General features: G+C 35.9%; 1 protein-coding gene across 3 annotated transcripts in view; it reads right to left on the bottom strand.

Moving 5' to 3' along the window:
• The window catches only part of LOC307011911 (adhesion G protein-coupled receptor L3), a 305,103-nt gene that overhangs the window by 139,069 nt on the left and 138,037 nt on the right, over positions 1–27,997 (bottom strand). For all 3 annotated transcript variants that reach the window (XM_079638009.1, XM_079638010.1, XM_079638008.1), the window contains exon 5: positions 3,016–3,125. In XM_079638009.1, coding sequence (XP_079494135.1) covers positions 3,016–3,125 — 110 coding nt within the window. The remainder of the gene's footprint in view (positions 1–3,015; positions 3,126–27,997) is intronic.

The following is a 27,997-nucleotide window of genomic DNA, read 5'->3' as shown; positions in this document are numbered from 1 at the left end:
TTTTGTAATAAAGGCTTGATTTATTCATTTATTTCGTTTAATTTTCTTAACAATTAAGATGCTGCATGTGTTTATCCAGTCTAATCGAAGTGTGCGTCTCTCCCCCGACTTTCCCAACAAAAACCCCCCCGCCCCCTCACAGCAAATAACCTACATAAAACTGACATTACTGAGCTATATGCGTTTAAAAGTAGCCTATTAAAATTGCACAATGGCATTGTTCAGTTCAACGTGTTGGGAAATCGGGCATTTTGTCCCGCGTCAGCTTTTATTCAAAAGTTAATAACGCGCTCAACATTCAGGTAAATAAGGATTTCCCACTGTCATCTCTGACTGAGCTTGTGCGTCATCCTCGCGCAGTTATTCAGCCAATAAAGTGTAGACCTATGTATTTCATAGAACATTGTGTCTAGTAGGCTACTATATAAATTACAAAGGTTTAATTAGCATCTTTATTTCAAACGACCCGACCGACCGCGACCCGAATATCATTACAAATATTTTTGGATGACTCGTAACCGCGGGTAACCGCGGGTAACCGCGGGTGACCGCAGGCACCCGCTCATTTTGGATCAACCCGCGCATCACTGATATGAATTGACTGGTTCAGTCCAAATTTTCCAAAGAGACTCGATCGAATTATATGATGAACAGGCTTTTATTCACATATAAACATTTATCGGCGGACATAAACAGAAGCTCAACCGTACATGCTTGACACGCTAGAACAAACCTCTTGCAGAAGCTCAAACGTGTGCTTAACACGAGAAAAAACCTCATTGGTTCTCACACATCAAGCAATCATGCTTTACCTTCAGTTTAGTTGATGAATGTGTATGTCAATAAAACCCTATATTCAATCTGTTCATCATATAAAGTGATCGTATCTTTTTATTAACTTTTTGAAGCGCCAAAGTGTCAGTTGCGTAGCCGTCTAAGGAGGGAAAGAAAGCATTCAGATTTCATCAAAAAGATCTTCTCAATGGTGTAATGAGCAGAAGAGACTTCTATTAAAACCATTATAACATTTCATAAACTCAAACATTTTGAGAGTATAATGCAGTAGATTTCCCCGGGTATTTTCCAGGTAAACTTGCTGTTTTCGATTTCAAGCTCCGCCCTTTTCTCCATCTTCATTACCGTGTTAATTCATCTAGCCTTCCTCCACTATCTGATCCTCTCTTCATCAAGCCTTCTTCACTCTCCTTTCACGCGGCAGCAGAATGACAGGTTTAATATGCGCTGAGGTGCATTTGTCACTGATAATATTATTATAAACAGGCGACGTGTCTCTCTGGCATAAACACACGTGAATGAGCTCTGACAGTGACAAATAAACGCTATCTCAAACGTCCTCTGGATAACTCCGATTAAATTACACATGTGAGACTTTGAGGATTCAAGCCATCAGACGAGTTGTTCCGTTTGTGTTGTGTTAATTGACAATTTGATATTCAAGGAATCAATTCACCCAAAAGTGAACTTTCTTCCATTTTAATTTACTGGCATGACATTTCACATGTTTTAAACTCAAAAATCCTAAATGTGTCTAATTTCCAAGTAACAAAAGTTAAGAATAGCATCCATCAAACTCAAAAATAAGTACAAAACCACTATACAAGTTGTTAAATTCTAAGCTTTCTGAAGTCGTGGTTGTTTTATATAAGGAAAAAAATACTTGAAATATAGTTCATATATAGTGCATGAGTCATATAGAGTAATGATATGATGTTTTCTCTTCTTTTTTTCTTTCTTTTTTTACTAATGGAAAATAGTTAAATGAAGATTCTTCAAGGTTCTACTTTTGTGTTGAACAGAAACAGTTCTGTTGACTAAGTTAATTATTTACTGGATTGATTTAAAAAAAAAAAATGTTTTTTCACATGACTAATATTTCACTCCAAATATTTTAGTGGTAATTATTTATTTATGTATGTTTTTATTTTATTTTCAGAACATACACTACCATTCAAAAGTTTGGAGTCAGTCTCTTGTGCTCACCAGGGCTGCATTTGTTTGATACAAATACAGTAAAAACAGTGAAATAATATTTTTCAAATGTAATTTATTCCTGTGATGCAAAGCTGAATTTTCAGTATCATTACTCCAGTATCTTCAGTGTCAAATGATCCTTCAGAAATCATTCTAATATGCTGATTTGCTGCTCAAGAAGCATTTCAGATTATTATCAATGTTGAAAAGAGTTGTGCTGCTTCATATTTTTGTGGAAACCGTGGTAAAAAAAATTCAGGATTATTTGATGAAGAGAAAAAAACTTTTGCAACATTAGAAATGTCTGTACTGTCACTTTTGATCAATTTAATGCACCCTTGCTGACTAAAAGTAGTAATTAATAAAATAAAATAAAAAACATCTTACTGAATCCAATCTTGTGAATGGTAGTGTAAAGCCCTGCATTTGTGCAAAAAGCTGACATAAAACATTCCTGGTTTCCTCTGTAGCTTTATCTGCAACAATTAAACTCAATTCACTGAACAGTGAAGCTAGTGCGGCTTTCATTTATCAGTAAAGACGAACACAGGCGTGAGGAAAAGCTAACAGAGTAAATACCACAGCTCGTGCGCAGGTATTCCTGCAGGTAGATGGATGCGACACTTCGGTCTCATAACTAAAGATACAGAAGAGCGAATCTATCATGGCCAAACGCTATCATTAGCTATCTGGCAACTTACTCATTTTGACAAAGTGCAGCGCTTACATAGTTTATCACAGAGCTCACAGTAACCAAAGTCATCACGCAAACTTTCACACACACACACACACACACACACACACACACACACACACACACACACACACACACACACACACAGGAATGGATGAGTTCAAATGAAGGAGAGACTTTTAACTGCAGGAAAAAGAAGGGAATAAATCAGTTATTAAGTTGACGTTTCCCACTGAGCTGCAAGAAAAAGATTGTGTAATGTTTAGGGTGAAGTGGTCTCTGAAAAAAAAATTGAGATGCAGGGATGTTAATGTTTTTCTGATACATACTGTATGGGACGCACTCATACTGGACTTCTAGGTATTTGTATGTTCCAGGGCAGGGATCAGGAAACGCATCCGGTCCAGCCACGACAGCGCACTGCGTCCGGTTATTACACCTGAAAACACACAAACAGATGGAACAGTGATCATTAGTGGGATCATTACTATTGCTGACACTTGAAGACATTTATAATCTTTAGTAATGCACTTTGGCATGTTTGCACTGTTTGAGAAAAAGGAAGGGATTGAACCACAAAACCAGAATATAATATTAGAGGATGGACTCTTTTGACTTGGGCCAGTCACTGTCCAGAACCTTCCACAGTATCCATAAAACATCCAGAAGTCTGCTAAAAACTTTACCGAGCATTTTTTCAAGAAGCAACACAAGCATTTTCTTTCAAAACCTAGTTAAATCTTCAAAATGGCACTTAAAGGGACAGTTCAACCTAAAATGAAAATTATGTCATCATTTACTCACCCTCAAGTTGTTTCAAACCTGTATGAATTTATTTCTTCTGCTGAACACAAAAGAAGATATTTTGAAGAATTTCAATAACCAAACAGTTGATGGGCCCCATTGACTTCAATGGTATATGGGGAAAAAAATACTATTAAGTCAATGGGGCCCAACAAATGTGTGGCTACCAACATTCTTCAAAATATTAATCTTATTTGAGTAAATGATGACGAGAATTTTTATTTACTTTTTTAAATATTTTATTCATACAATTATGAATTAATCAAATTAAAATTGATATCATTTACTTAATAAATGTCTCTGCTTTTAGTGTGGTTCATTAGTGCACACTATTCATAATTGTTCAGCAAAATATACTGTAATAACTTTATAAAGCATGACTGACATTTGACATCATGATGCTACAATTCTGCCTTTTAGAAGCTTTTATGTCTTTCATTTTCTTTCTGTGTTGTGTGAACGTGCGTTCCAAAATAATATTTTGTAAATAAAGTATATTATTTTCTTTTTTTTTTTGCTTTTGCACAAACAAAAAAATTGTCGCTTCATAAAATTCAGGTTAAACCACTCATATGATGGCTTGCCGCTTTACTACTTTTCTGGGGCTTGAAATCATTAAAAAAGACCTTAATTTGTGTTCTGAATATGAATGAATCTCTTACGGGTTTGGAACGACATGAGGGCGAGTAATTACTGACAGAATTTTACCTTTTGGGTGAACTAGCCCTTGAAATATATTCTTTTAAAGTATATTATTTCCATAATCTTTGTAAAAGTCTGCTAAAGTGTACTTCTTTTTCCACAAGGGTGAGTAAATTATGACCTGGATTTCAATTCCAGCAGTGGTGGGCCGTCAGGGCCAGCAAGGCCTTCTCTGCTGGCCTAAACACTATGAGAATCACTGACTGCACTTTAATATTATTATTTTTTTATGAATGAGTATTAAATTATTCCCAATAGTCCGTTCTCATAATTTCATAGCTTTTCTCTTGGTTGCGCTGCTTCTAGTGGTGTATATTTATTTTAGTGCTTTTATCCAATCATATTTCAGTCATCATGTGTTGCCAGGGTCAAATATATCTGCTTCGAGGCCTTCAGAATCGATAGTGCGGGCGCCTGTAGCTTAAAATGAATGGCAATGAAACTGTTTCTTTAACCAATCAGATAATCGGTCAGATTTAATCAGCCAATCAGATTTCGAGTTGATTGCACCGGGGCCATCTAGCAGGCGTACAATAACGTAAGCATTTTCACGCCCTTTGATTGGATGGTCAGAGCGTGTACTATTATTACTGGTAGTCAGAGCTAGCTAACCGCATCTGTTGTGAACTGTGTAAACTAAAATACCTGTAGATTTAATAGTTTTTCAACCCACAAATGAATGTTTATTTCCTTCCTCGACCACCAGCAGGTTAAAACCTACCGGATATTTTTTGCCCCCGTTTTTGTCCGTGCTATGATTTTCTTCCTAATTTTTCTTGTAAATTTATGTAATTTAAGTAATTTATTTACTTATTTTTTATTTTTATTAACATTAATACTATATTGAAGCCATTGAAGGATAAGACAATTAAGGGATGAGGAAGAACCACTGTACACAAAAGCCGAACTCACTCGCTCGTTTCTCTCTACCCGGCCTTTCGCGAACTCACCGCATTAACCCTATAACTGCCGGTGCAAAATAAAAACAGGAATTTCACAATTATAGAGAGTATGTGCGTGCGCTGCTACACTATTAAAAGTTATTAATTCAGGGTTGACATCACTGAAGGCCTAGGTGTGAAATGCATCAGAGTCTGTGGATCAGTGTGTATGTGAAACTGTGACTAATATTTAGAGGACAAAAGCACCCATGTGCAAAATCAGACTGAACGCATTTACTGCCATTTCATTATGCAAAAACATTTACTTAGCTATCTAAATGAGGAATCCCAACACACATTTTAAAGCTGATTATAACTTAACAGGGATATTCTCTGCATTGTTAGAATAAAAATGTGTAATAATAGTAAATGTACAAATTATATAATATATATATATATATTTTTTTAAAGTTAAAATAAAATGTAAATATGTATGCAACATTTCACATAAAATATACATACACTACCGGTTTGGAATAATTAAGATTTTAAATGTTTTTAAAACAAGTCTCTTAGGCTATGTTTACACGGAAACGATCTGAAGAGAAAACGCAAAAGTGGCATTGCGCTTTCACTTTTTATTCTGCGTTTAGACGAGCATTATGGGGGGGGATCTGCGTGCATATGGTGACGCAAAAGTGTGTGAAATTCGATGTAGTGTGCACTCCAGGCAGCTAGGTGGCAATGTGAAGCACTGAAAGTGGAAGAGACGCTGACAGTTTTTCATGTTTAATACGGTAAAGCGGCTGCTTTAACCCTCGGTGCTCTTCTCGTGTCGCTCAAAAATGACTGAATTGTTTTTGGGGGTTTTTGTCAATGAAATTAATGCTATATTAGTTTGATAATGTTTTGTTATTTTCCTGTACTGACGCATGCCTGTGACGTAAACGCGTACGCGACGCCTTCACTGTCTAGCAGACTTTTGCGTTTTTACCGTTTTTACCCTTTAAGATTTCCACTCTGGAGGGTGGTTTCACTTTTTTGCATTTTTAAGCCCCCAAAACGCAGTCGGCGTGTAAACGAAAGCCACATCCGATAAAATATTTTTACGTTTACACCCGTGAGCGTTCTCGTGTAAACAGGGCCTTATGCTCATCAAGGCTGCGTTTGTTTGATAAAAACAGTAATATTTTGAAATATTATTTAAAAAAAGGCTTTTATTTGAATATATTGTAAAAATGATGAAAAAAAGCTGAATTTTCAGCATCATTACTCTAGTCTTCAGTGTCACATGATCCTTCAGAAATAATTATAATATGCTGATTTGCTGCTCAAAAAGCATTTCTGATTATTATCAATGTTAAAAAGAGTTCTGCTTCATATTTTTTGTGGAAACTGTAATAAAAAAAAATCAGGATTCTTTGATGCATGGCATGTACAAAAGATTAGCATTTATTAGAACATTTGAAAAAATATATTTTTTTTTTTAAACAATTAACAACAATTATTTTTGTTGAAATAAAGCTGAAATTAGAAATGTTGCTTTGGCAACTAACCGAAATAAATACATTTTAGTACTAACATTACTAGACTGAAACTGAAATGAAAAATAAATTAAAGTCAAATATGAACTAAAATAACTAAAATGACTAAAACGCATAAGAAGATCAAATCCAAAATCAGCTTGATTTAAGATAAAGATTTATTCCTTTAGTGACACATATCTGGAATATTCCTCACATTAAAAATATGATAAACACTAACAAAATGACCTCTGCTGTAATAAATATACTAGGACAAAAAAAAATAAAAAATTATTAAAAAATATATATACTAGAAAAAATAAATACACTAGAAAAAAAATGTCATGGCTGGTACATGTCAGTTCACCCAATTCATTTTCTGAAATTATTACATAAAGCTACTCATGTCTTTTTCTTTATGTAATATATAGTGAGATATGGAGGGTATTTTTATGATGCCAGTTGGAGCACGTTACGAGGAAGGATTGTGCCAAAAAATATACATTTCTCAACTCAAATTTTAAATTCAACAAGGATAAATATTCATTCAGTTTAAGAGGATCGAAGCAAATCCGCTCAGAATTCATCCACCCTCAGAGAATTAGCCTACACAACATGCGTCCGCTCTGTCCGACACAAACAAACACTACCTGTCTACGTGGCCGGGCCGGGTCAGGTGAGGTCGAGCTCAGAATTTAATCAGGTTTCAGCACGGGATCGAGAGGATTTGTTTTAGATTAGAGTAAATTATGCAACACAATGAGGATTACACTGCAAATCCTGGATTCCAGACCTCTGATTGCGCACGGACAACTGCATTTCTCCGCCGCTGATGGGAGATTTTCCAAACCGATGCTCTGGAGAACACACAGCCATGTGAAGCCCAAATGCAAACACCTCCAAGACAAAAACGTGCACCGTGAGGAAATTAGAATGGCACGAATCAATGCAAAGACGCTTCAGTATCGATTAAAGCCACAAACGGTCCAAGCCATGTGTCGGCAAACATCCTAATCATCCACCATAAAGCATATCAAACTCTTTACCTTCCAACTAACTGCTTCCCACTCCTGAAAACACAGTCGGTATATGGCGGACTGGTTTTCAAAAGACACCAATCGATAAATCAGTATAGATTTGGAAAGGGAATAGTAATGTTCTGCTTTAGCTTTGTCCACTAATGTCTTTACCTATCGACTGAATCACTGAGACAAATCTATAAATAGATATCCAATTTACCTTTAAGAACACCTGGACACAGGGTCCGAAATGAACACCGCCAAGTCAGGGCAAAATTGTCTTTGGTGATTCAATAAAATTGAGTTAAATGCCACTTGGCTGGTGGCTTTATTAGGAATGGCAACAATATGGTTTATCTATAACAATATAACAATATCAAATTCTATGAATGATAATACATGTGTCGTTAAATCAACGATGCAGTGATGCTGTTCAAATAAAACCAAAACTATACTAAAACTGTTCAAAAAGAATTGTCATTAAATCAAATAAAGCCGAAATAAAAGAAAATATGAATATTATATTTGCATTTATTCATTTAGCGGATGCTTTTATCCGTCGATTCAGAACAAGATTGAAAACCGTAAATGTCAACGAAAATTTGAAATGTTGCATTGCATGTATCGCTAATGAAACGGTTCCAATACTTCATTTCTGTAGTATCAACACCAGCTGCACGTTCTCGCTATCCCTGCTCTCTGACAGTGAATTGACACACACTGACTCACTCATCTCATTCACTCCTTGTATTGTCATCATTTTAGTCATTCACGCGGTTTCAAACTCACACCTAAAGTGTGTGCTCTTTATGCTGCCTGCTCTATACAAGCACGCATATAAAACTGTCTCTCAAACAGCTCGCGAATACCAAATTTACTTATTTTTTGAGGCTTATTGTGCTTAAACGGTCAAATACATCCAAAGTTAAGTCAAAATGCCCGTCTTGCAGAGTATTTAGGTAAATACAGTCAGTTTTGGAACGTAAATTTGCATTACATTATACGCATTTGGCAGAAGCTTTTATCCAAAAGGGACTTACTCTTAAAGTGACAGCAGCCTAATAAACCTGCTGCTGTCTGTCATCAATGTTAATCAAAGAACAAATGACAAATAGACAAACTTTTGTAACTTTAATTTTAAGCAGATCCACCTGAAAAACATTAAAGACATTTAATTTGTCTCTTTATTCTATTGTATTTATTCGTTTTCGTTCACAATTTGTTTAGTTGCTATTTTATTACTGACTAGTTTTTTTTGTAGGTCAACAATTCAAATAAATCCTCCCTTGTTCTGTGTGTAAGCTATTACAACAAAATGACCCAAATTATAGAAACAATTTGAGATATGGCGGTATATATGGAAGATTTCTCCGTGGTATCGAATATCGATAATTTTCAAGGTACCGTATCAAAGTTGGAAATTCCAGTATTGTGAACACACTATTGCATTAGCAACTAAACTAAATAAATAATGTTAAGTTGTACTAATACAATGACTGAATATATATATTTTATTTTTTTTTAAACGCATAACAAAATTACTAAAACTTAGAAATTTTAAAATATTAAGATTAACCTAAAAATATAACCTCATTTTTAGCACACTGGATAAAATTTACAAGCAGCAAAAAAAGATGTACGTATGTATGTATGAACTTATTTATTAGGCTATTATTTGGTGACAAATGTGAAATATTCTCAACAGCAAAAAAATGACAAACAAAATTTTAAAAACCCCTTTATAATTCCCTTAACATATAGTACAGTTGCAGGGCTGCTACATTTTCTCAGTTCACCAAATTCCATTTAATTTTCTGAATTGATTAAATAAAACTGCTATATGAATGTGTTTTTCTTTGATTATAGCATAGTTTCCATGAAATTGTGTTGGTTTTATTTTTCTCCGCAGGCACACAAAAACAATCCGCTCAATAATCGACATTCAAAAAGCAAGCGTTCAAGTCAAATAGCTGCTAGTGCTGCCATCACAGGTCCGTCAGCAGCCTGACATTTAAATAAGGGCCAGTTAGCGTTTCCATCTGCCGGCTCGCTCATAGCTGCTGGCTATAACAGCACACTTGATAATGTTTAGGAAAAATATGACTGTTGATATGTCAGCTGCCTGGATTGTTGATGTTAAGAGCAGTTTATTCATGTCGGAGTGGAAATCCATTGCTTGTAATTTTTCAATTTGGGACAGAGGACAGACGGAACAGACACATTAAAAGACAAATATACGAGTGTGTGTGTGTGTGTGTGTGTGTGTGTGTGTGTGTGTGTGTGTGTGTGTGTGTGTGTGTGCTGGCCTTTTGCTAAAAAAACACTATACTTACAGTTTCCAACGCTCTCATGAGACTGAGAGAAAAGAAAAAGTGAGGATATTGATGTTTGTGTGGGTTTGTGATCCAAATAACACCCTAGTGTTGAACCACAATGCTTAAACCTAGAAGCCTAAGCCCTAAATAAACACATTAACCCCATGTCCAAACCCCTACGAGAATAAAAATAAACATTTTTCACCTCAAATTGATTGCAATATTTTTTTCTGAACATTTTTCTGTACAAATCAACTAGCAATCCTAAATCTATAGTAATGCCTAACCCTAAACTTTACCCTTGTGAAAAAGAAGTACTGTATGCTTTAGCATATTTTTAAAAAAGATTACTTAAAGTCGACATGAAATCAAAATCGACCCTATTTATTTTGTTAGCGCATATTACTAGTCTTGTGGTGAACAAGTTAATACACAGAAAAAAAATGTTTGCTGTGGTAATCTTTAATCAAAGTCTGAAAAGTTACTTCCGGTCTGGAATGGTGTTCCTTTTCTGATGACGTCAGTTTGACGGCTTGGGTTTAAAACGCTTAACCACTCCCCTCAGACCGGTAGGCTACGTTTACACGTGGGCGGCTATTTTCATAAACGAACATTTCACCCCTCGACAAAACCCTGCCCTCTGTTCAATATTTAGGCCACATTTACACATAGCCGGGTATTTAGAGAAACGAATATTTCTCCCCCGCCGTTTTCAATAATAACATCGTGCACACAACCCGCATAAATACGCCGTCGAGCGCCTTTATAACTATGCTAAACCTATGGGCGGCAGTGTAGGGAGAAGGATAAAGCTATGCAAGCCAATCAGAATCCTCAGAATCGACAAGAGAGAACCTAAAACCCCGTTTCTCCCAGTTGACACGACAACATATAACCGGCGTTTTCAGAAATCTCCACTTTGGCCGGAGTTTTTAGAAATGATCGTTTTCTGGGATAAAAACGGCGTTTTCGTGTAAATGACAGGCCAAAACGCAGAGAAATATCTGCGTTTTCCCATCGTGTAAACGGGGCCTTAGTTTCACTTGGAAATACATCACAACACTGGAGAAAAGTCGTTTGCCACTTCCGGTTCACGCGGACTTTAAGAACATACTTAAGTGTGAAATTAATGTAACGTTTTTCAACACTTATTTGCATGTTTATTGCAATTAAATGAAAATATATTAGTGTAAATGTATATTAAATGCAATAAGCTTTTTTTGACCCACTTAAGTAGAACTTCAGCATATCTCTATGTGTAATTGAATTACTTGTCTTAAATATGGTTTAAGTGTGACTCCAAATGAACTGACAAGCATTTATGGCAAACTAAAATTGCCTTAATGCATTTCTATTAAAACTTGCATGTCATGTATTTTAAATACGTTTGTATTTTCACATTTGTAATTGCAATTTAGCGCATTTAAAATAAACATAACTTTATGTCGAACAACACACTAAAGTTAAAATAATTGTTAAAAAATATTGGCATGTGCCTAAGTATGTTAGTCAGCACATCAAAATTAATGATTGTAAAAAGTGTTTTAAGAAGCATAATCATTAAAGTATACTCTCTGTGTGCACTTAATAATAGTAATATTATCTACAAGTACAGTTTTTAAAAAGTATACTTTTTTTCATAAGATTTGAAGTACACTACACATTAACTACAATTAAGTGCACTAACAAGGGTATCCTTACACAATAATGCCAGCAACACCTTAAAGGATTAGTTCACTTTTAAAAAAAACTTTTGCTGATAATTTACTCACCCTGATGTCATCCAAGATGTCCATGTCTTTCTTTCTTCAGTCGAAAAGAAATTAAGGTTTTTGATGAAAACATTTCTCCATATAATGTACTTCACTGGCGACCAAACGGTTCAAGGTCCAAATGACAGTGTCAGTGCCGCTTCAACGGGCTTTAAACGATACCAGACGATGAATAAGGGTCTTATCTAGCTCGGCCATTTCAAAAATAAGAAAAAAAGTTTACGTTTTATAAGCACAAGCGCTCGCCTTGCTCTGTTCTGTGATGCGCGTTCGTGACGTCACGTAATACGCAATTACGTTGAAAAGGTCACGGTTCTATGAAAAGTAAAACATTTCTATCCTGACGAAAATTTTATTTTAGGCTTTTTAATATTACAACACCCAGGATACGCACACGCAATGGGCATTTTAAACGATAAACTGACACAAAGACATTTGAATATGTGTTTATGGTCCTCCTTCCGCACATTTGTAAACACTGGCCGTTTCTCAATATGCGTTCTTGTCTGTACTTGTGTTCTTGTGGACTTGTGAAACGTCATCAGTCGCTGCCCAAGTACTGTCCCAATTCAAAGTTCACATCTAGCCAAGTCCAGTTCAAATCCCCGGATGTGTTCTTGATCCGCCCCTTTTACCGAGGATGCATGTAGAGGTGACTTGTGCAGACTTGAGACAGACAGGTATCCCAGAATGCATCTCGTCCCACCAGCAAGCGTCAATGGCAGAGGAGAAAACCCGCGTAATATCAAAATACTACTGTTATCGTGTCACGAAATGTAATTCTAAGAGTGTTTCAGTCGAGAATGTAGTTGTTTAAAGCTCAAATCTGTGGTTTATTTATAAAGATAGCGCCTATTTGAAAAATGTATCTGACGTTTTCGGGAGTTGTGAGATCCAGGCGATCACCGGGCGTTCAACGCTCAATAACCCCGACTGGACCAGCCTTACCTCGGCTAGTGCTTCTGATGTTTGCCGCTGGCTCTGGTGTCTCTAGTCTAGTGGTTAAACATGAGATATTATTCGTCTTGTGTATATCTAACGGGCGATCTTTGGTCTCATTAATCTATAATTTGTTCCATGGCAACTCGTTTTGGCTGAGGGCAAAGTGAAGTTTCATAATTTTATATTTTTAGGCTATTTAACTTGAGCTATAGGCTATTTTAAGCTGACTTATGTTTGACTAAATTGTTTGCTTTATTTATTTTTATTTACTTATACTTTTATACTGGATATCAGATCATTAAAACTGACATTTAACAAAAAGAGTCAATTGTGTAATTTTATTTTAGGCTGACAGTTATATATTTTAAAATATATATGATATTTTTTATATTTATTTTATTATACATTCTCTTCACTGTACATGTATAATAAAATAAAATGACACAACCCCGTCTCTGTTTTTTAAATGTCAGTTTTAATGTTCAATAATGTTTCATATTTTAAAATGAAAACAAAAAGAAGCAGGGTTGCGTTTTATATTTCGTGTTGTTATAAATATATGCAGTGAAGATAATCAATGTACACGTTGCCTGAACCACATTTGTGTGGCCATTTAATGTGTTTAAGATTTATTTATTTTTAATGAAAAGAGGCAGAGTGTTGTTTTATACCATATTTCGTTTTTGTTGCCTAAAATAGCCTATACATAAAGAGATAACCGGAGTAGCCAGAGCGTGCTGAGTGACGCGATCAAGAACGCCGCTGTCCCATTTGCAGAATAACCGGACTTGCGTCCTCTCGTCCTCGGGAGTTCGTTCTCCTAAGTCGAACTTGGCAAGTCTGAACTACCAAGGACGCAAGTCCGAAGTTTGCGTACTTGGTATTGAGAAACGGCCACTGACTAGGTGAACCGTGACCTTTTCAACGTAATTGCGTATTACGTGACGTCACGAACGCGCATCACAGAACAGAGCAAGGCGAGCGTTTGTGCTTATAAAACTTAAACTTTTTTATTTATTTTTTAAATGGCCGAGCGTTTCGCTAGATAAGACCCTTATTCATCGTCTGGTATTGTTTAAAGCCCGTTGAAGCTGCACTGAAACTGTCATTTGGACCTTGAACCGTTTGGTCGCCAGTGAAGTACATTATTATATGGAGAAATGTTTTCATCAAAAACCTTAATTTCTTTTCGACTGAAGAAAGAAAGACATGGACATCTTGGATGACATCGGGGTGAGTAAATTATCAGCAAAAGTTTTTTTTAAAAGTGAACTAATCCTTTAAATCCCAAACCTATAACCTCCACAACACGGAACCTAAAATAAGCCTAAAACCTACATAATAAACCCTATCCCAAGACAATAACCCTACAATATGAAGTTTAAAGCTTAATCCTACACAATACACCCTAAAACACTGTGTTTGTTGTCTTTATCTATTTCCATTCATCATATTTCCCTGCTGAGTGACTGATCACCATATCCTGCCTTCCAACCGTCTGACTGCCAAACACCTCCAAACCTCAGCCAAAGACACACACACACACACATCGGCGAGATCTTGTGTCTGCATATGCATATATGGACTTTAGTGTGTAATGCATCTCTGGCCGCGGTAGACTAGACTCGTGCTGTGATATGCTCCAAAAATAATAAAGCAAGCTTCTGTTGTGCAAACACACACCTACACACACACAAATAAATAGGCACAGTGTTGCAGAAAATAAAAACATATTACAAGACCATTTCTCTAAAAATGATAGTAATGCTCAAAAACACCACACCATCAATTTGCACAACATTACAGCAATTTGTGCCACATATTTTTTCCAGATATCATTTCGACAAGCCCAAACATTCCGAGAGCGCTTATTTGTGTTCTGCATTGGACAGGACCGAAATTCACCAGCTTCTCTATATTTTGAGACACACAGTGTTGAAATGATGCTGTGTTGTGAGGCAGCGTGTGTGTGTGTGTGTGTGTGTGTGTGCGCTCTCTGGGAGCTTGGCAAAATGAACCTTGTGGGCTTTAGGGGTCCTTTAATTCATTCTCAGTGTGGCGCTGGTCCAGTCCTGAGGGTCTGGATGATAAACATGCGCATTTATTGGTGCTGTCTGTGAGACACACACACACACAGATGGACAAATATAGAACGAGCTGAAACCTCAACAATAACACTGAACGCCCTTCGCTTCACTTTTTAGAGATTAGAAATGCTAAAATATTCTAGGGCTTGGCGACATACTTTTTAAAAAAAATTAAGTACAGTTGCAGGGCTGGTTCACCTTCTCAGTTTACCAAATTCAATAACATTTTCTGAATTGATTGGATAAAAATATTAATGTGTTTTTCTATGTATAGGCTATAGTTGTTACTTCCAAGAAATTGCATTGGTTTAATTTTTTCTACAAGTACAAATATAAACAATTTTAGTATCATTAATATACCATTATAGTCTTTGGTAACATTTTGAATTAGATTTTATTTTTATATTTTCTGTTTTCTTGTTAATTTTTGTTACAATTGTAGTAATTTTTCTAGGGTGTTTGTCATTTTCTTTATATCTTTTTTTAATACATCGATATTGTTCTAGTTTATTTAGTTTAACTTAGTTCAGTACTTCTTATAGTACTTAAGTAAAAAAACGATTTTTTTAAAACCTAAATAGAATTTAACTTAAATATTCCCAAAATTGTAATTATATTTGATTTCTAATAGCTTTCCTTCAGTTAAAACATCACTACCAACATAATTTCTCCTCAAATTTTCATAGAAATAATGTGCACAAAGGTTTATTTTATATTTTAATTCACATTATTTTCAAAGGCGAGTCCCATTACATTTGCGAAGCTGTAAAGAGCATGGTGTCGAAATAAACACATTCCTTTATTTCCATTACAATATTGAGAATTTGAGGAGGAAGTGTGCTTGACTGTGCAAAAACCACTAATGCTTCTACACTAGGCTAAATGAATGCAAAAAAATGGAATATGTGAAATATGACTAGGCAAGCACATTCAAGTTTCATGAGTATTGGTCTTGATCTTCAGCAATTGCAATAACGCGTTTTCCTTTACCTGTTCATCACCGCACCTCTAAACTTCAATTAAACGTCATGTAGTATGAAATGCCTGAATTTGTGACTGCAAAGAGAGGGTTTGCAATTCAAACACACATTCTCATTAAACAAACATGGTGCTCTGTGCGGGAAGAGCAGGCTCAGGGAGATTTGATTTGAAAATAAAGAGATGTTCCTCTTTGTTTAGAAGAGCGGAGAGTGAATGGAATGGTAATGCGCGAGAAAGAAATGTTTTACATTTAAATAAGACTCTCTATCAAACGCAGGTGTGGCTGCCTTCATCGGATAAAAATGTCTGCCATCTTCACTAAAGCTCAGCATTTAGACAAACACACTTACACAGCTTCTCAAAGCTCTTGTTCACACACACACACCGCACACAATTCTAATTTGAACTTGATTGTTTCGAAAACTCTCGAATACTCATAATGACACATCATCAAGCCTTACTGACCTTATGCTGTCCTGACAGAGCTGTGCTCACCTCTCACGCCACTTTTCCATTATATGCAATCTGTCAGTTTCTTTTTTATTATTATTATTCAAGTGTGATATAAAATGTGTGATGATGGCAGTATTGGGGAGATCGATTTTGTGTTAAATCATATACATAATAAAAGTATGCAAAAAAATACTGCACAAAAAAAGCATTGCACATACATACCAAATTACCTGGAAATATGATTTATTAAAGTACTTATGAAAAAAGATCAATGCAGAATTTCCCTGATTTGACTTTTTAGAGGGAATGGGTATAGTTGTATTATAGAGGGGAAAGCCCACAATAGGGAATTTCTAACCAATTTAAAATAAGAAAAATTGTTAGAAAACAGCTATTAAATTACACAAACTACATTTGAAGCTATTATAATCCTAAAAGTTATTCTTTAAAATTAGAATTAGTGATTAAATAAATACATAAATCCTAAATGCTATCATTTAAAATTAGAATTAGAGCTTAAGCCTTAAACGTTTACCTTGGGTTCTGTAGTGACCCGGGACGTCTTTCACTACCCTCCGCCTCATTCATTTCTACAATTTGCTTCCGACCCAAGGTGTGTAACAGTTTTATTTATTCTGCACAACAATAATGGAATCTTTGATGACTGAATAAGTGCAGTTCACCTTTATTCCACAAGGTGGCAATGTCTGATGCACAATGATGAAGTGACGTTTCACTCATAGTTACCACAGGCAGAAAACAAAAGAATAGGAAATGGCTCAATGATTTACTGTAGAGCAAGCACTGAACGCAATCAAATATTATTGTGTCACAGCACTGTCACTTGATGGTGGATCTGGTGAAGAAGCGGTCAGCGATCAAAATATTGATTTTGAAGATGTTGAAAAACATAGATTTGAGAATATGTTTGAAATCATGAATATGAGCCAGATGCAAGTACTGAGGAATTTATCTCTGACTAGAACAGTGATTATGGTATAAAAAATAAAAAATAAATCTGATTGTAAACTGACAGATCTCCTCAGAATGTGAAGAAGAACCAGCATATTGTTTGGATTGGACTGGAAAAGAAAAGAAGACAAAAAAAAATTTACTGGACAAAAGGCCAGAGCTGGACGATTACAAAGGAGTACCAACAAAACGTTAATATCTCTCCAACACTGCTAACACACATATGTACATATTCCTCAAAACATGCACAGAAAGAAGCCTTATTAAGCGACTTGAATCACAAAGTCACAGCGGCATAAATTACCATATGCGCTTGTCAAACCAAGTCCAATTAAAGGAGAGGCAGCAACAGACACAGAGAATGCAAATTCCCAGGGGTTGAGCCTGAAAAATCTGTGAATTTCTCCACAAGACACACACACACGCATGCCACCACAGCTGATAATAACCTGTCAGTCAGCATTCAAAGTTCCTGTTCAGAACAGCAGACGAACATACTACTTTTTTTGCATTTTTGCAGTTTACAGTGTGTAAATTTAAAGTATGCATACACTGCACATATTTTCTGAATGATCTACTACATGTACGTAAACGTGCAGACAAGTCACATGTGTTTATACAGCACTTTATACAATACAGATTTTTTCAAAACCTATGCCTTTATGCCTTAAAATGCCACTTTACAGATTTAATGATCTGACTGTCAAAAGAAGGCAACAATTAACTATGTATTTCCAAGTGATGCTACTCCCATGAACGGCATCGAGGACATCTGACAACAATGCAATAAACTACAGTCTGAAATATTTATTGTCTGTATAAATTAATATATTTAGCATACTGTGCGGAATTCATTAAGTAATAAGATAGTATTTCATTCGGATCATAACTATTGGCTCTTTTGTACTGGTTTAAGAGCAGCATGTGCCAGAGGTCACGATCAGCTCTTACAACACGCTGGAGCTCAGTCGGTTTACCGGAGCGTGAGAGAAGCAGGAACGACTGTACGAGTCTGCCAGACGACTGCAATGAATTAAACCGGCACAGAAACCCACCAGGGACCCATTTAGCAGACGTACAGTACCTGACAGGATCGCTTAAAATTTAGAGTGAGAGTGCGATGGCCGAGGCATAAACCCCCATCGAATTCAATTACGCTGAAGCAATTTCCCCACTGCCCCTAAAATTGATATTTTTGAGCAGAGCGCAATGAGACTAAACATCGAGGTTTGTGCCACGCTGATATTACTGCGATGCTAAGGTAAAACTGTTTGCGCTCATCATCTCTGGAGGATTGCTAACAATTAAGATCCAAAACACACATGCAATGCTACCTAGTTACATCATGTTAGGGTTAAACTGTGCGATATTTTTTATCAGATGTGTCATTTATCACTTATTAAGGCAAAAATATGCACTAAAGATTAAGAACCATGTTGTGTGTTTTTACACTATTTTGTAAATAGAAATAACATTTTTTTTTTGTTATGGATGGATGGATGGATGGATGGATGGATGGATGGATGGATGGATGGATGGAAGGATACTAAATTTTTAAATTCAGTTAAAATAAGTTATTTCTATATGTAAATAAATGGTGTGTGTGTGTGTGTGTGTGTATATATATATATATATATATATATATATATATATATATATATATATATATATATATATATATATATATATAGTAGTGGCCAAAAGTGATGTCCAGAGGAGATATTTGCACATTATTTGCTATTAATGACATTTCGGGTTTTATTAAACAATCAAAATATGAGGAGTATGTTATATTGGAAAGAAGAATACACTAAACTTGGTTGGGTTTTATTGTATTATACAAAAAAAGCCATAGGAAAACAAAAAGCTCACAGGAAATAAAGCATATATATTGACTACAATGTAATAAGTTATTAATATTTTGTTGGTTCTCCGTTGTTTTTGATTACATCAGCCATTCTGCAGGGCATTGACTCAATAAACTTCACTAGTGTCATTCTTAACTTCTTTCCAGTCCTCCTTAAGCTCTTCCCCAAGTTGAGCTTCATTGGAAGACCTTACACAATTCAGGTTTATAATTTCCCAAAGGTTTTCAATGGCTTTAAGGTCAGGGGGATAGAGGAGGCCACTTGAAAGCTTCAAAATGCTGAGCATGAAAACTTTCATTGCGTTTCATTCGTATTAAAACACTCCATACGTCTCCTACAAACTTACACAGCACCGTCCAGGTTGTTAAATTTTGACTTGTCGGGCTGCAGAACACGGCTCCAATCTCCCTTATGTTCTTTGGCAAATGCAAGGTGTTTTTGTTTTGCAGTAGATACATCTAAAAAATAGTTTCTTTACTGGTACACAACCTCTCAATACAGTCTCTTATAGCCAATGGCTTACAGTTCAAGACCAAATTGGAGGTTGGAGATCTCATCCAGGGCTGTGTTTCCCAAAAGCATCGTGAACATTTCAACAATACCTTCTTGGTTGCAGTGGACAGCTCTATCCATCTGGTCATTTTCAATAAAACCCACAAGATAACATCTAGTACTATAGCTTATACCTACATAGTGATTTATTGAATTATAGGCTGGGAATAATCAGTGCGTGCTTGGTATGACCACCTGGCCAAAAATGACACAATTTGGTGTTTCATTGCATCAAGACAAATGATGCAATTGAAACGTGGAACAAGTAAGTTTTATGCTTCAGGCAAAACTTCACAACATGCATGCAAAATTATTTAATAAATATTTAATGAAAAGTTTGAACAAAGTGCGAAGAAGCTAATTTTCCTCCATGTACAGTAGGTCAGACATCACTTACGGCCACACACACTGCATAAAAAATTGTGTTGTACGAAAAAATGTATCTATAATTTGGCTGTACTAATTGTATTGACAGAATTGGATTAAATTTACAAAACCATGTTTGATCCTATATTAAAAAAATAGCATTAAATTGACTGTGTGTAATGTCTCTTAAGGCGAGACACTACAGGTGAATAGGGTACAATTTTAAAATAATAGATATCACCATGAAACTTCCTCAGTTGATAACTTACACAAGTTCATAAAAAAAATGTATTACAAGTTTTTGAAATTTGTATGTTTAATTATGCAAATTAGGCATTTTCTCATAAAATATGCGCAATTTTGCATATATTTTCGGTAGATAGATCTGAACATATGATAAAGCCAGGTTCAAAATTATTTTTTCATTTTGATTACACACAAGATGAAAGAAGATGTTCAGAGGGATTTCAGGATATATGCTTTCATTATCTAGGAAATCAAAATATACTGTCCATAGCCTTAAAAAATCGATTTTCGCCATATATTTTTGATTAAAATGTCACATAAATCAGGCCAGGAATGATTTATTAACAAATCCCTCTGAACATATCTTCAGAATACTGCTAAGTGTATAACTGGAAAGTTTGGTGTACATAGGTGCTACATAGGCTGAGATGTTTCTACTGGAGAATGACAAAAAACTCATTTTGAGAAAAAGGCATTTAAAGATTTGTAATGTAAAAAATTATACTTTTTTAGTGGAAACAACAATATCTAATCAAATCATTAGCAACAACAATACAAACCACCTAAATCACATCAAAACTTATAAACACAGCATTTATGGCCTTCAACTGAACAGAAAAACAGTCAAAAACACACATCTAAATGTCAGAGCGCGTCACGTGATGCATCTGAACGAATCACGTTGTCAGAAATTGACATCAGCCAATGAGATTTCGCTTTTAGGGTTAAATGCCCATTATACTTTCACGATTGGTTGCTGATTAAAAGGAAATGACCATATTTGGATCCGACAGCATTGTACAGAAGAGAGAGAGCTTTTCAGACGTGTGCGTGATTAAAGGAAGAACACAGAGATCGCGGAACAGCGCGTTGATTAAGAAGGCCAACTTTTGTTGAATTTCTGAGAAATCTACAGACGCAAACAGACAAAGTGTAGTAAAATAAAGACCTAAATGTGTATTTTGGACTTTTTTTCACCACAAGTCTGAAAGAAGACATGTTATTGAAGACAAATATCCCAAAATCTCAAAATTGACCAGTGAAAAAAAAACGATGTTTTTGCCTGCCGTGTCTCGCCTTAATTGCAATTCAGTAAGTTCGTCCTTCTCATTTCGACATTCTGTGGGATGTGGCGGATTCATATTCAAATTCCAAGTCATGAAATGAAAGGGAAACCATTCTTAATTTACACTCCAAAAAAGTACTTTTTCTATTAAAATCTCATAAATGGAATCAATATTAAGACTGTTGTTTAAGTGTGGCACAGTGTTCTGCTGTAGGGATCAGAATACATTAGTATCAGCTACACCTGCTTTCCTTCCCCTCCAGCGCCCTCCGTTTAATGTCCCGCTGATCTACCGTCCGGTTTCCGACAGAGTGAGATTTTGCAGAACTGCATAGACTGTTTGCTTTGACTGATATTTGCAATTTCAATAACCTCTAAATAAAATGTTTCACATCCAAATGTCAACTTCAAATGATATTTATAGTTTCCATTTGCGTCGAGACTTACGGACCACCTGTACGCTACGCGTCACATTTCAGGTCTGACACGCGGCTGCTGATCGATTGCTCCTGTCTGCCTTGCTGCTGGTTTGCGTCTGTAAGCTCCGTATAGCTTTCTGTTTTGAATCTCTATTTACTATCATTCCTTTTTGTTTATATTGCTAAATATAACTTACTCATCAACATAATATTAGATAGTCTAATATTGCCTATCACATTAATCTGACATCGCTAGATTTTATCTAAACCGTTATCGCTAGCACAATCATCATAAGAAGAATGGCGTCTACGCTAATATTAGTGTAGTAATACTACGCAGTCCGCCGGATCCAGGCCGAATCTGGATAAAACGTTGTCAAAATTGTTGCGGTTCACATGGCTACACGGAAGCGATACATCATTCTACGTATTACAATTTTTTAAGGCCAGACAAGTCATTTGTTGAGGTCAATTTGTAAAGAAGGACTACACCCCTGCGCACATATATATTCAAACGCGCATAAACTAAACACGTAATATGCATGTGCACGCCGTCAGGGTTCTCACAGGTTTGCGTTTTTAAAGCTTTAAAGGAACACTTCACCCATTTGCATTAGACTTTGTATCTTTAGAAACCCAGTCACATTTTCGAATGGTCATGGTTTATTCCCTTATTTTCCCCTGAGATGGGAGAAATAAGGATTTAAGTGTTCCACTTCCTGCTTTTTATGACGCAAAAATCGTCATTTTGCGTCATAAAAAGCAGGAAGTCAAATTTCTTTGAATAAGGGTAAGACTACAAACACTAGCTCATCATTTATCCAGTAGAAGGCGCTAGATCTGCATGTTTTCAACCCGCCCATAGAGGGATCTCACTCACAGAATGTACATATAGTGTCAGCCATTCTTTATTTGGAAGCTAAGCTACAGTTTCTTATTCTGTGGAGAAAGCTGAGTAGTAGGGGTTACCATCCTCTTTTTCCCGGACATGTCCGGCCGTCGAGATCGTCCAAAATTTCCGGGATTCGGCTTTTGCTTTCTGCAGTCGCATTCATAGTTTACATGCACACCTTTTGTTTCAATCTAACTGAATTCATTCCGATTGGTGAATCTGAATGTAGTGTTTACATGAACGCTAAACAAGTGATCGGTTGATGTGCGTTTTAACATTGCTAAGAAAATTCCCGCTCCTCCGTGAGAGATATGAGACCGGTGCGTGCGTCTCACAGGCGCCGGCGCCACTCAACAGTAATCACGCCACCGGGCTCGCATCGTTCTCCGCGGCCGTCAGTCTCGTTCCTGCTCGTCACAGTAAACATGAGGAATGGCGACTGTAGAACGCAAAAGCCGAATCCTGGACATTTTGGGCGACATCAAAATACTGGGCAGACTCACTAGTAGCATAGCCTTGTTGTTTACTGCGATCTCTTACCGGTAGGCGTGGCCTTCTAGGGCAGCGAAGCAAGTGCATTCTGGGAGTTGTTGTCTTTCATCCCCATAAGCCAAAAATAAATTTTTCTGGCTTTTCTCAGTCTAGAAGGCTCCAAATTCAAAAATAATTTCACATTTCTTCTACATAAATGACACATTTTAAATACACATTCATCTTTCCAGAGGTGAAGTATCCCTTTAAGCGGCCCCTTAAGTGTCACCAGGTGGGCCCAAATCCATTACATATTTAAAACAGTAATATCCTATACTAAACCTAAACTAATCTTCACAAACTATATATCATTTGAAAGCTTACAATCTCTTTCCATATTTGGTGACTGATTTTCTAAATAAATTACAATTTGCAACAATAATATTTTCATACTTCTAAAGCGTGTTCAGACCTTTATTTTGAATATGAAAAATCATGAAAAAAGGGTAAAAACCTTTTCATGCCAAGAGTTCAAAAGATAGCATCCATTCAATTGTTATAGAAAAAAAGGTCTGAAAATGTTTTAAATATAAAGAAAAAAATAATAGATTCACCATTTGTGATGTGGCATCGAGCTCGCACATACATGTTCTTTGTATGTGTTTCTTAGTGGTTGTAAATATAAAATATAAAAATCTACCAAATTTTCAATACTACTTCTGAATAGGATGTCTTCTTCATAAATTGTATGAATATGGGCAGTAATGGAGTCTGGTTGTCATCTAGTGAAAAAGTTTGGTACTGCGCCCAAACAAAATCTTACTGAAAGCTCATTTTTTGAGATATCAACCTAAAATTTGAAACACAACTTTTTCAGATTTTTGGCTTTGATTTGTTTTTTGCAGTGTAAGTCACCCAGGTTTTGAAAAAAATATATTTTATATAAAATATGAATAATAAAAAAATTTACATTGTACATTTCATTAACTCAAACTTCTATAACTTTTTTTCTGTTTCACTTTCTTAATTTATTTGACTTCTAAAAAAAACTGCCAAATGTCTTCTTTAAAACAAGACCAATCTTACGTCTATATTCCAAAGCATTCTTGAATTACAACTAATTAAGTTCGGAATGTGCAATTTCATGTCTATTCAAAAAAAAGGGTGGTGGGGGGGGGGCACTTAATAACTAATGATCTTTGCTACGGAAGTGAATCAATCAAAACTAACTTTATTCTAGAGCTGTTGTAAAGCCAAAACAATCTCTGTTTCTTTAATTTCCTATTATCACTGCAAAGCTGCTTTGAAACAGTTCATATTTGTAAAAGCGCTATTTAAATGAAGGTGACTTGACATTTCGAAAAAGTTTGATTCTCATTGGACCGCAGTTGCCATGGAAACACATCATGACATCATTCATGTATAACCCTGCGGGAGAGCTGTAAAAAAAAAAAAAGATTGTGTGATGTCAGAGCTGAACGATTAGGTTCTGAAAGAGTTGCTGGGATGTTCTCTAACTGTCTACACACTCAGAGCCTAATATGTTCTTAATATGTTTCTATGTAAAGGTTTCCACCCACAGCCAGCCCCTCTGGGTCATAAAAGAGTGGGCTGATAAAAAAAAAAAAAAAAAAACACATAATATCCCTTAAATCGATTCATATAAACACGTTGGGTCAGGGTGGCCTAGTTGAAAAATGATTTATGGAGATCAGGAGGAATTTTTTTGCTTCTTGCCAATAAACAATGTCTGCAGAGAAACACAATTCAACACCCTTTGGGCAAATTGAACAGTAATGTTTAGATTTTCATGTGCATACTTTACCAGTGTGTGCGTATGAATTTTATGGCTGAATGTGCTAAACAGGTCATAAAAGGTTCAGCGTTGACTTGCTAAACTGCTGTATCTTGTGAATTTATTTGGTATATCTGCTTACCTGCTGAGCTGAAGACAAACACACACACACACACACGTTGATTCACACAATGTGGGCAGTATGACTTTATATACTGTGCAGTGGTAGAAATGTGTCAGGTTTTTAATTTGTGAGACAGGCTGCTTTATGTTGTTTAAACAGGCAACACAGAAATGTGAGAATATGGAGCTGAATGCGTTTCAAACTTGTTATCAAGGTGAGCTGAGCTGTTTACAACTGCAATGCAACACTGAGTCGCATAGTGAAATCACTGTAATCTGAAGTCTCTTTTGATTTATTTAATTTTAAAAAGCCTTTAAATTAATAGATTGGATGAACCACATTCAGTCTAAACTATCCATTTTAGTATTTTAGTATTTAACTCATGCGATTTAGCATTCATTTGCTATGAATAATGATCGTTCTTGCATCTCTCAAGTTCCAAATGAAAAGAGAAAATAATCCAATCAGAAAAAAAACAATAATTAGATAATAACATATTACTAATTTCCACACACACACAAAAAAAGAAGCAGAAAACATTGATACTGGTTTTCAACATTGATAATAAAATAATAATAATAATTGTTTCATGAACATATTAGAATGATTTCTGAAGGATCATGTGACACTGAAGACTGGAGTAATGATTTGCATCACAGGAATAAATTACATTTTACACTATATTCTCATTGTGAAATCAATTAAATTGAAATGACAACACATTTGCTAAGCTACACACACACACCCACCCACCCACACACACACACACACACACACGCTCAAGGCAGCTTTTTCATGTTGTTCTGTAATTGTTTGGCTCAGTGTGCAAGTATGATCACCTCAGCAGGTGTGTGTGTGTGTGTGTGTGTGTGTGTGTGTGTGTGTGTGTGTGTGTGTGTGTGTGTGTGTGTGTGTGTGTGTGTGTGTGTGTGTGTGTGTGTGTGTGTGTGTGTGTGTGTGTGTGTGTGTGTGTGTGTGTGTGTGTGTGTGTGTGTGTGTGCGTGTGTGTGCGTGCGTGTGCATGGTAAACCCAACAATTATGGGGACAAAAGTAAAAACACAAATTTATGTCCAGACAAAGATGGCAATATTTGAAATCCTTGTGGGGACATTTTTTTTTTTTAAATGTAAAAAGGCAGAAAGTTTTCTGTGATCGGTATGTTTAGGGTTAGTGTAAGGGGATAGAATATACAGTTTTTACAGTATAAAAATTATTATGTCTATAGAAAGTCCTCATAAAACAGGAAAACACCCTGTGTGTGTGTGTGTGTGTGTGTGTGTGTGTGTGTGTGTGTGTGTGTGTGTGTGTGTGTGTGCGTGCGTGTGTGTGCGTGTGTGTGTGTGTAAGGCCCTGTTTAGACTCAGAGCTCAGCTTTTGAGGAGGCCCTGTGTCACGACGCCAAGCATAGCAACCACAAAGAGAGTTTAATCCCTTTCATACAAAGCCTCTCTCTTACCACAGCACACATACACACATACACACCATCCATGCAGAGGCGCACAGACACACACGGGTCTTAAAGCATTACATTTCCATTCGGAGTAACCATAGCAACCTTAATGTCCAACTCCAAAGAGGGCTTTTTTCTACGTCTGTCTGTCTCTCGCTCTTTCCAACAACATTCCTGTGCAATAGTAAGCAGCTCGGAGACTCTGTGCAGTTTTTAAGGCAGAACTTGCTTTGTCGGGGTCTCAAACATCAGAGAAAAGAATAAAATAAAGTGAGAATAAAGATTAGCAACTTCATCCGACTCTGAAACTCAATTATGAACAGGATGAATAAATGGCAGATGAAGTATATTTTTGCTTAAAAGAAGACTGAAAAAACAATCTAAAAACAGATTTCGCTCAAATCTCGTGCCTCCGTTGAGCCAATGTTGATTCGTCCAGAAAAGTTGGGTTGTTCAAAACAAATGGTGAGAGTTTGGCTGCTTGGTTTGACCCAGATAGTCCCTGTTGGTAGATACTATAACTACACCATCTGGGCACAAAATGCATCTTTGAACATTGACAGCAATTCATAGCCATGTATTCGCTCTTACAAAATGTAATTAGCCGCACATTTTTACTGCGATTAATCACAGTTAATCATGTTAGGTGCATTATTAATTTTGATATGATTTAATACACTACCGTTATGAAGTTTTGGGTTGGTAAGATGTTTTAATGGTTTTGAAAGAAGTCTCTTATGCTCACAAATGCTGCATTTATTTGATCAAAAACCCAGTAAAACAGTAATATTGTGAATTAATATTACAATTATAAATAACTGTTTTCTATTGTAATATTTTCTAAAATGCAATTCATTCCTGTGATGCAAAGCTGAAATTTCAGCAGCCATTACTCCAGTCCTCAGTGTCACATGATCCTTCAGAAATCATATGCTGATTTGTTGCTCAATAACATTTATTATTATAATTATCAATGTTGAAAACAGTTTAAAAAAAAAATTGGAAACCGTGATGCATTTTTGTCAGGATTCTTTGATAATAAGTGTTCAAAAGAACAGCATTTATTTGAAATATTTTGTAACATGCATTTACTGTCATGTAAATCAAATGAACGCATCCTTGGTCAAAACTTTTAAACGATAGTGTATTTTGACACATTTAACTCCCACATTAATGTAGAATCAACATAAAGGAAGTATATTTCAGACATCTTTGTACCATTCAGGCCAGTATCACGGATATAGACTGATGCCAATAGTAGACTTGTATTTCTCAGTTTCTAAGGAAGAGTAATTATGAGCAATTACAGCCATTAAACATGACATTTGAAAGCCATTATTTTTACCATTTAATAGGTCTAAACTGAAAACAACAGTTTTAATTTATTATTTATTAACAACTGAACAATCAAATGCAATCAGACAAATACCACATAAGAGTGTAGTATATACTTTCATTTCCGTACAGCACACTTTACAATGTCTACAGTACATCTATTCTGCAGATTGTCCTCTAATACCTGAACAGAAAATGCAACAAAAACAAGTCAGTAGTCAAGACAAGAATTCACCTTTTGGGCCTGGTTATGAAGAATGTTTCACAACATACAA

The sequence above is a fragment of the Phoxinus phoxinus genome (genome assembly GCF_949152265.1).
Source record: "Phoxinus phoxinus genome assembly, chromosome: 2".
NCBI classification, from domain to species: domain Eukaryota; kingdom Metazoa; phylum Chordata; class Actinopteri; order Cypriniformes; family Leuciscidae; genus Phoxinus; species Phoxinus phoxinus.
The sequence above is the reverse complement of the archived record's forward strand: the minus strand, read 5'-3'. Positions and strand labels throughout refer to the sequence as shown.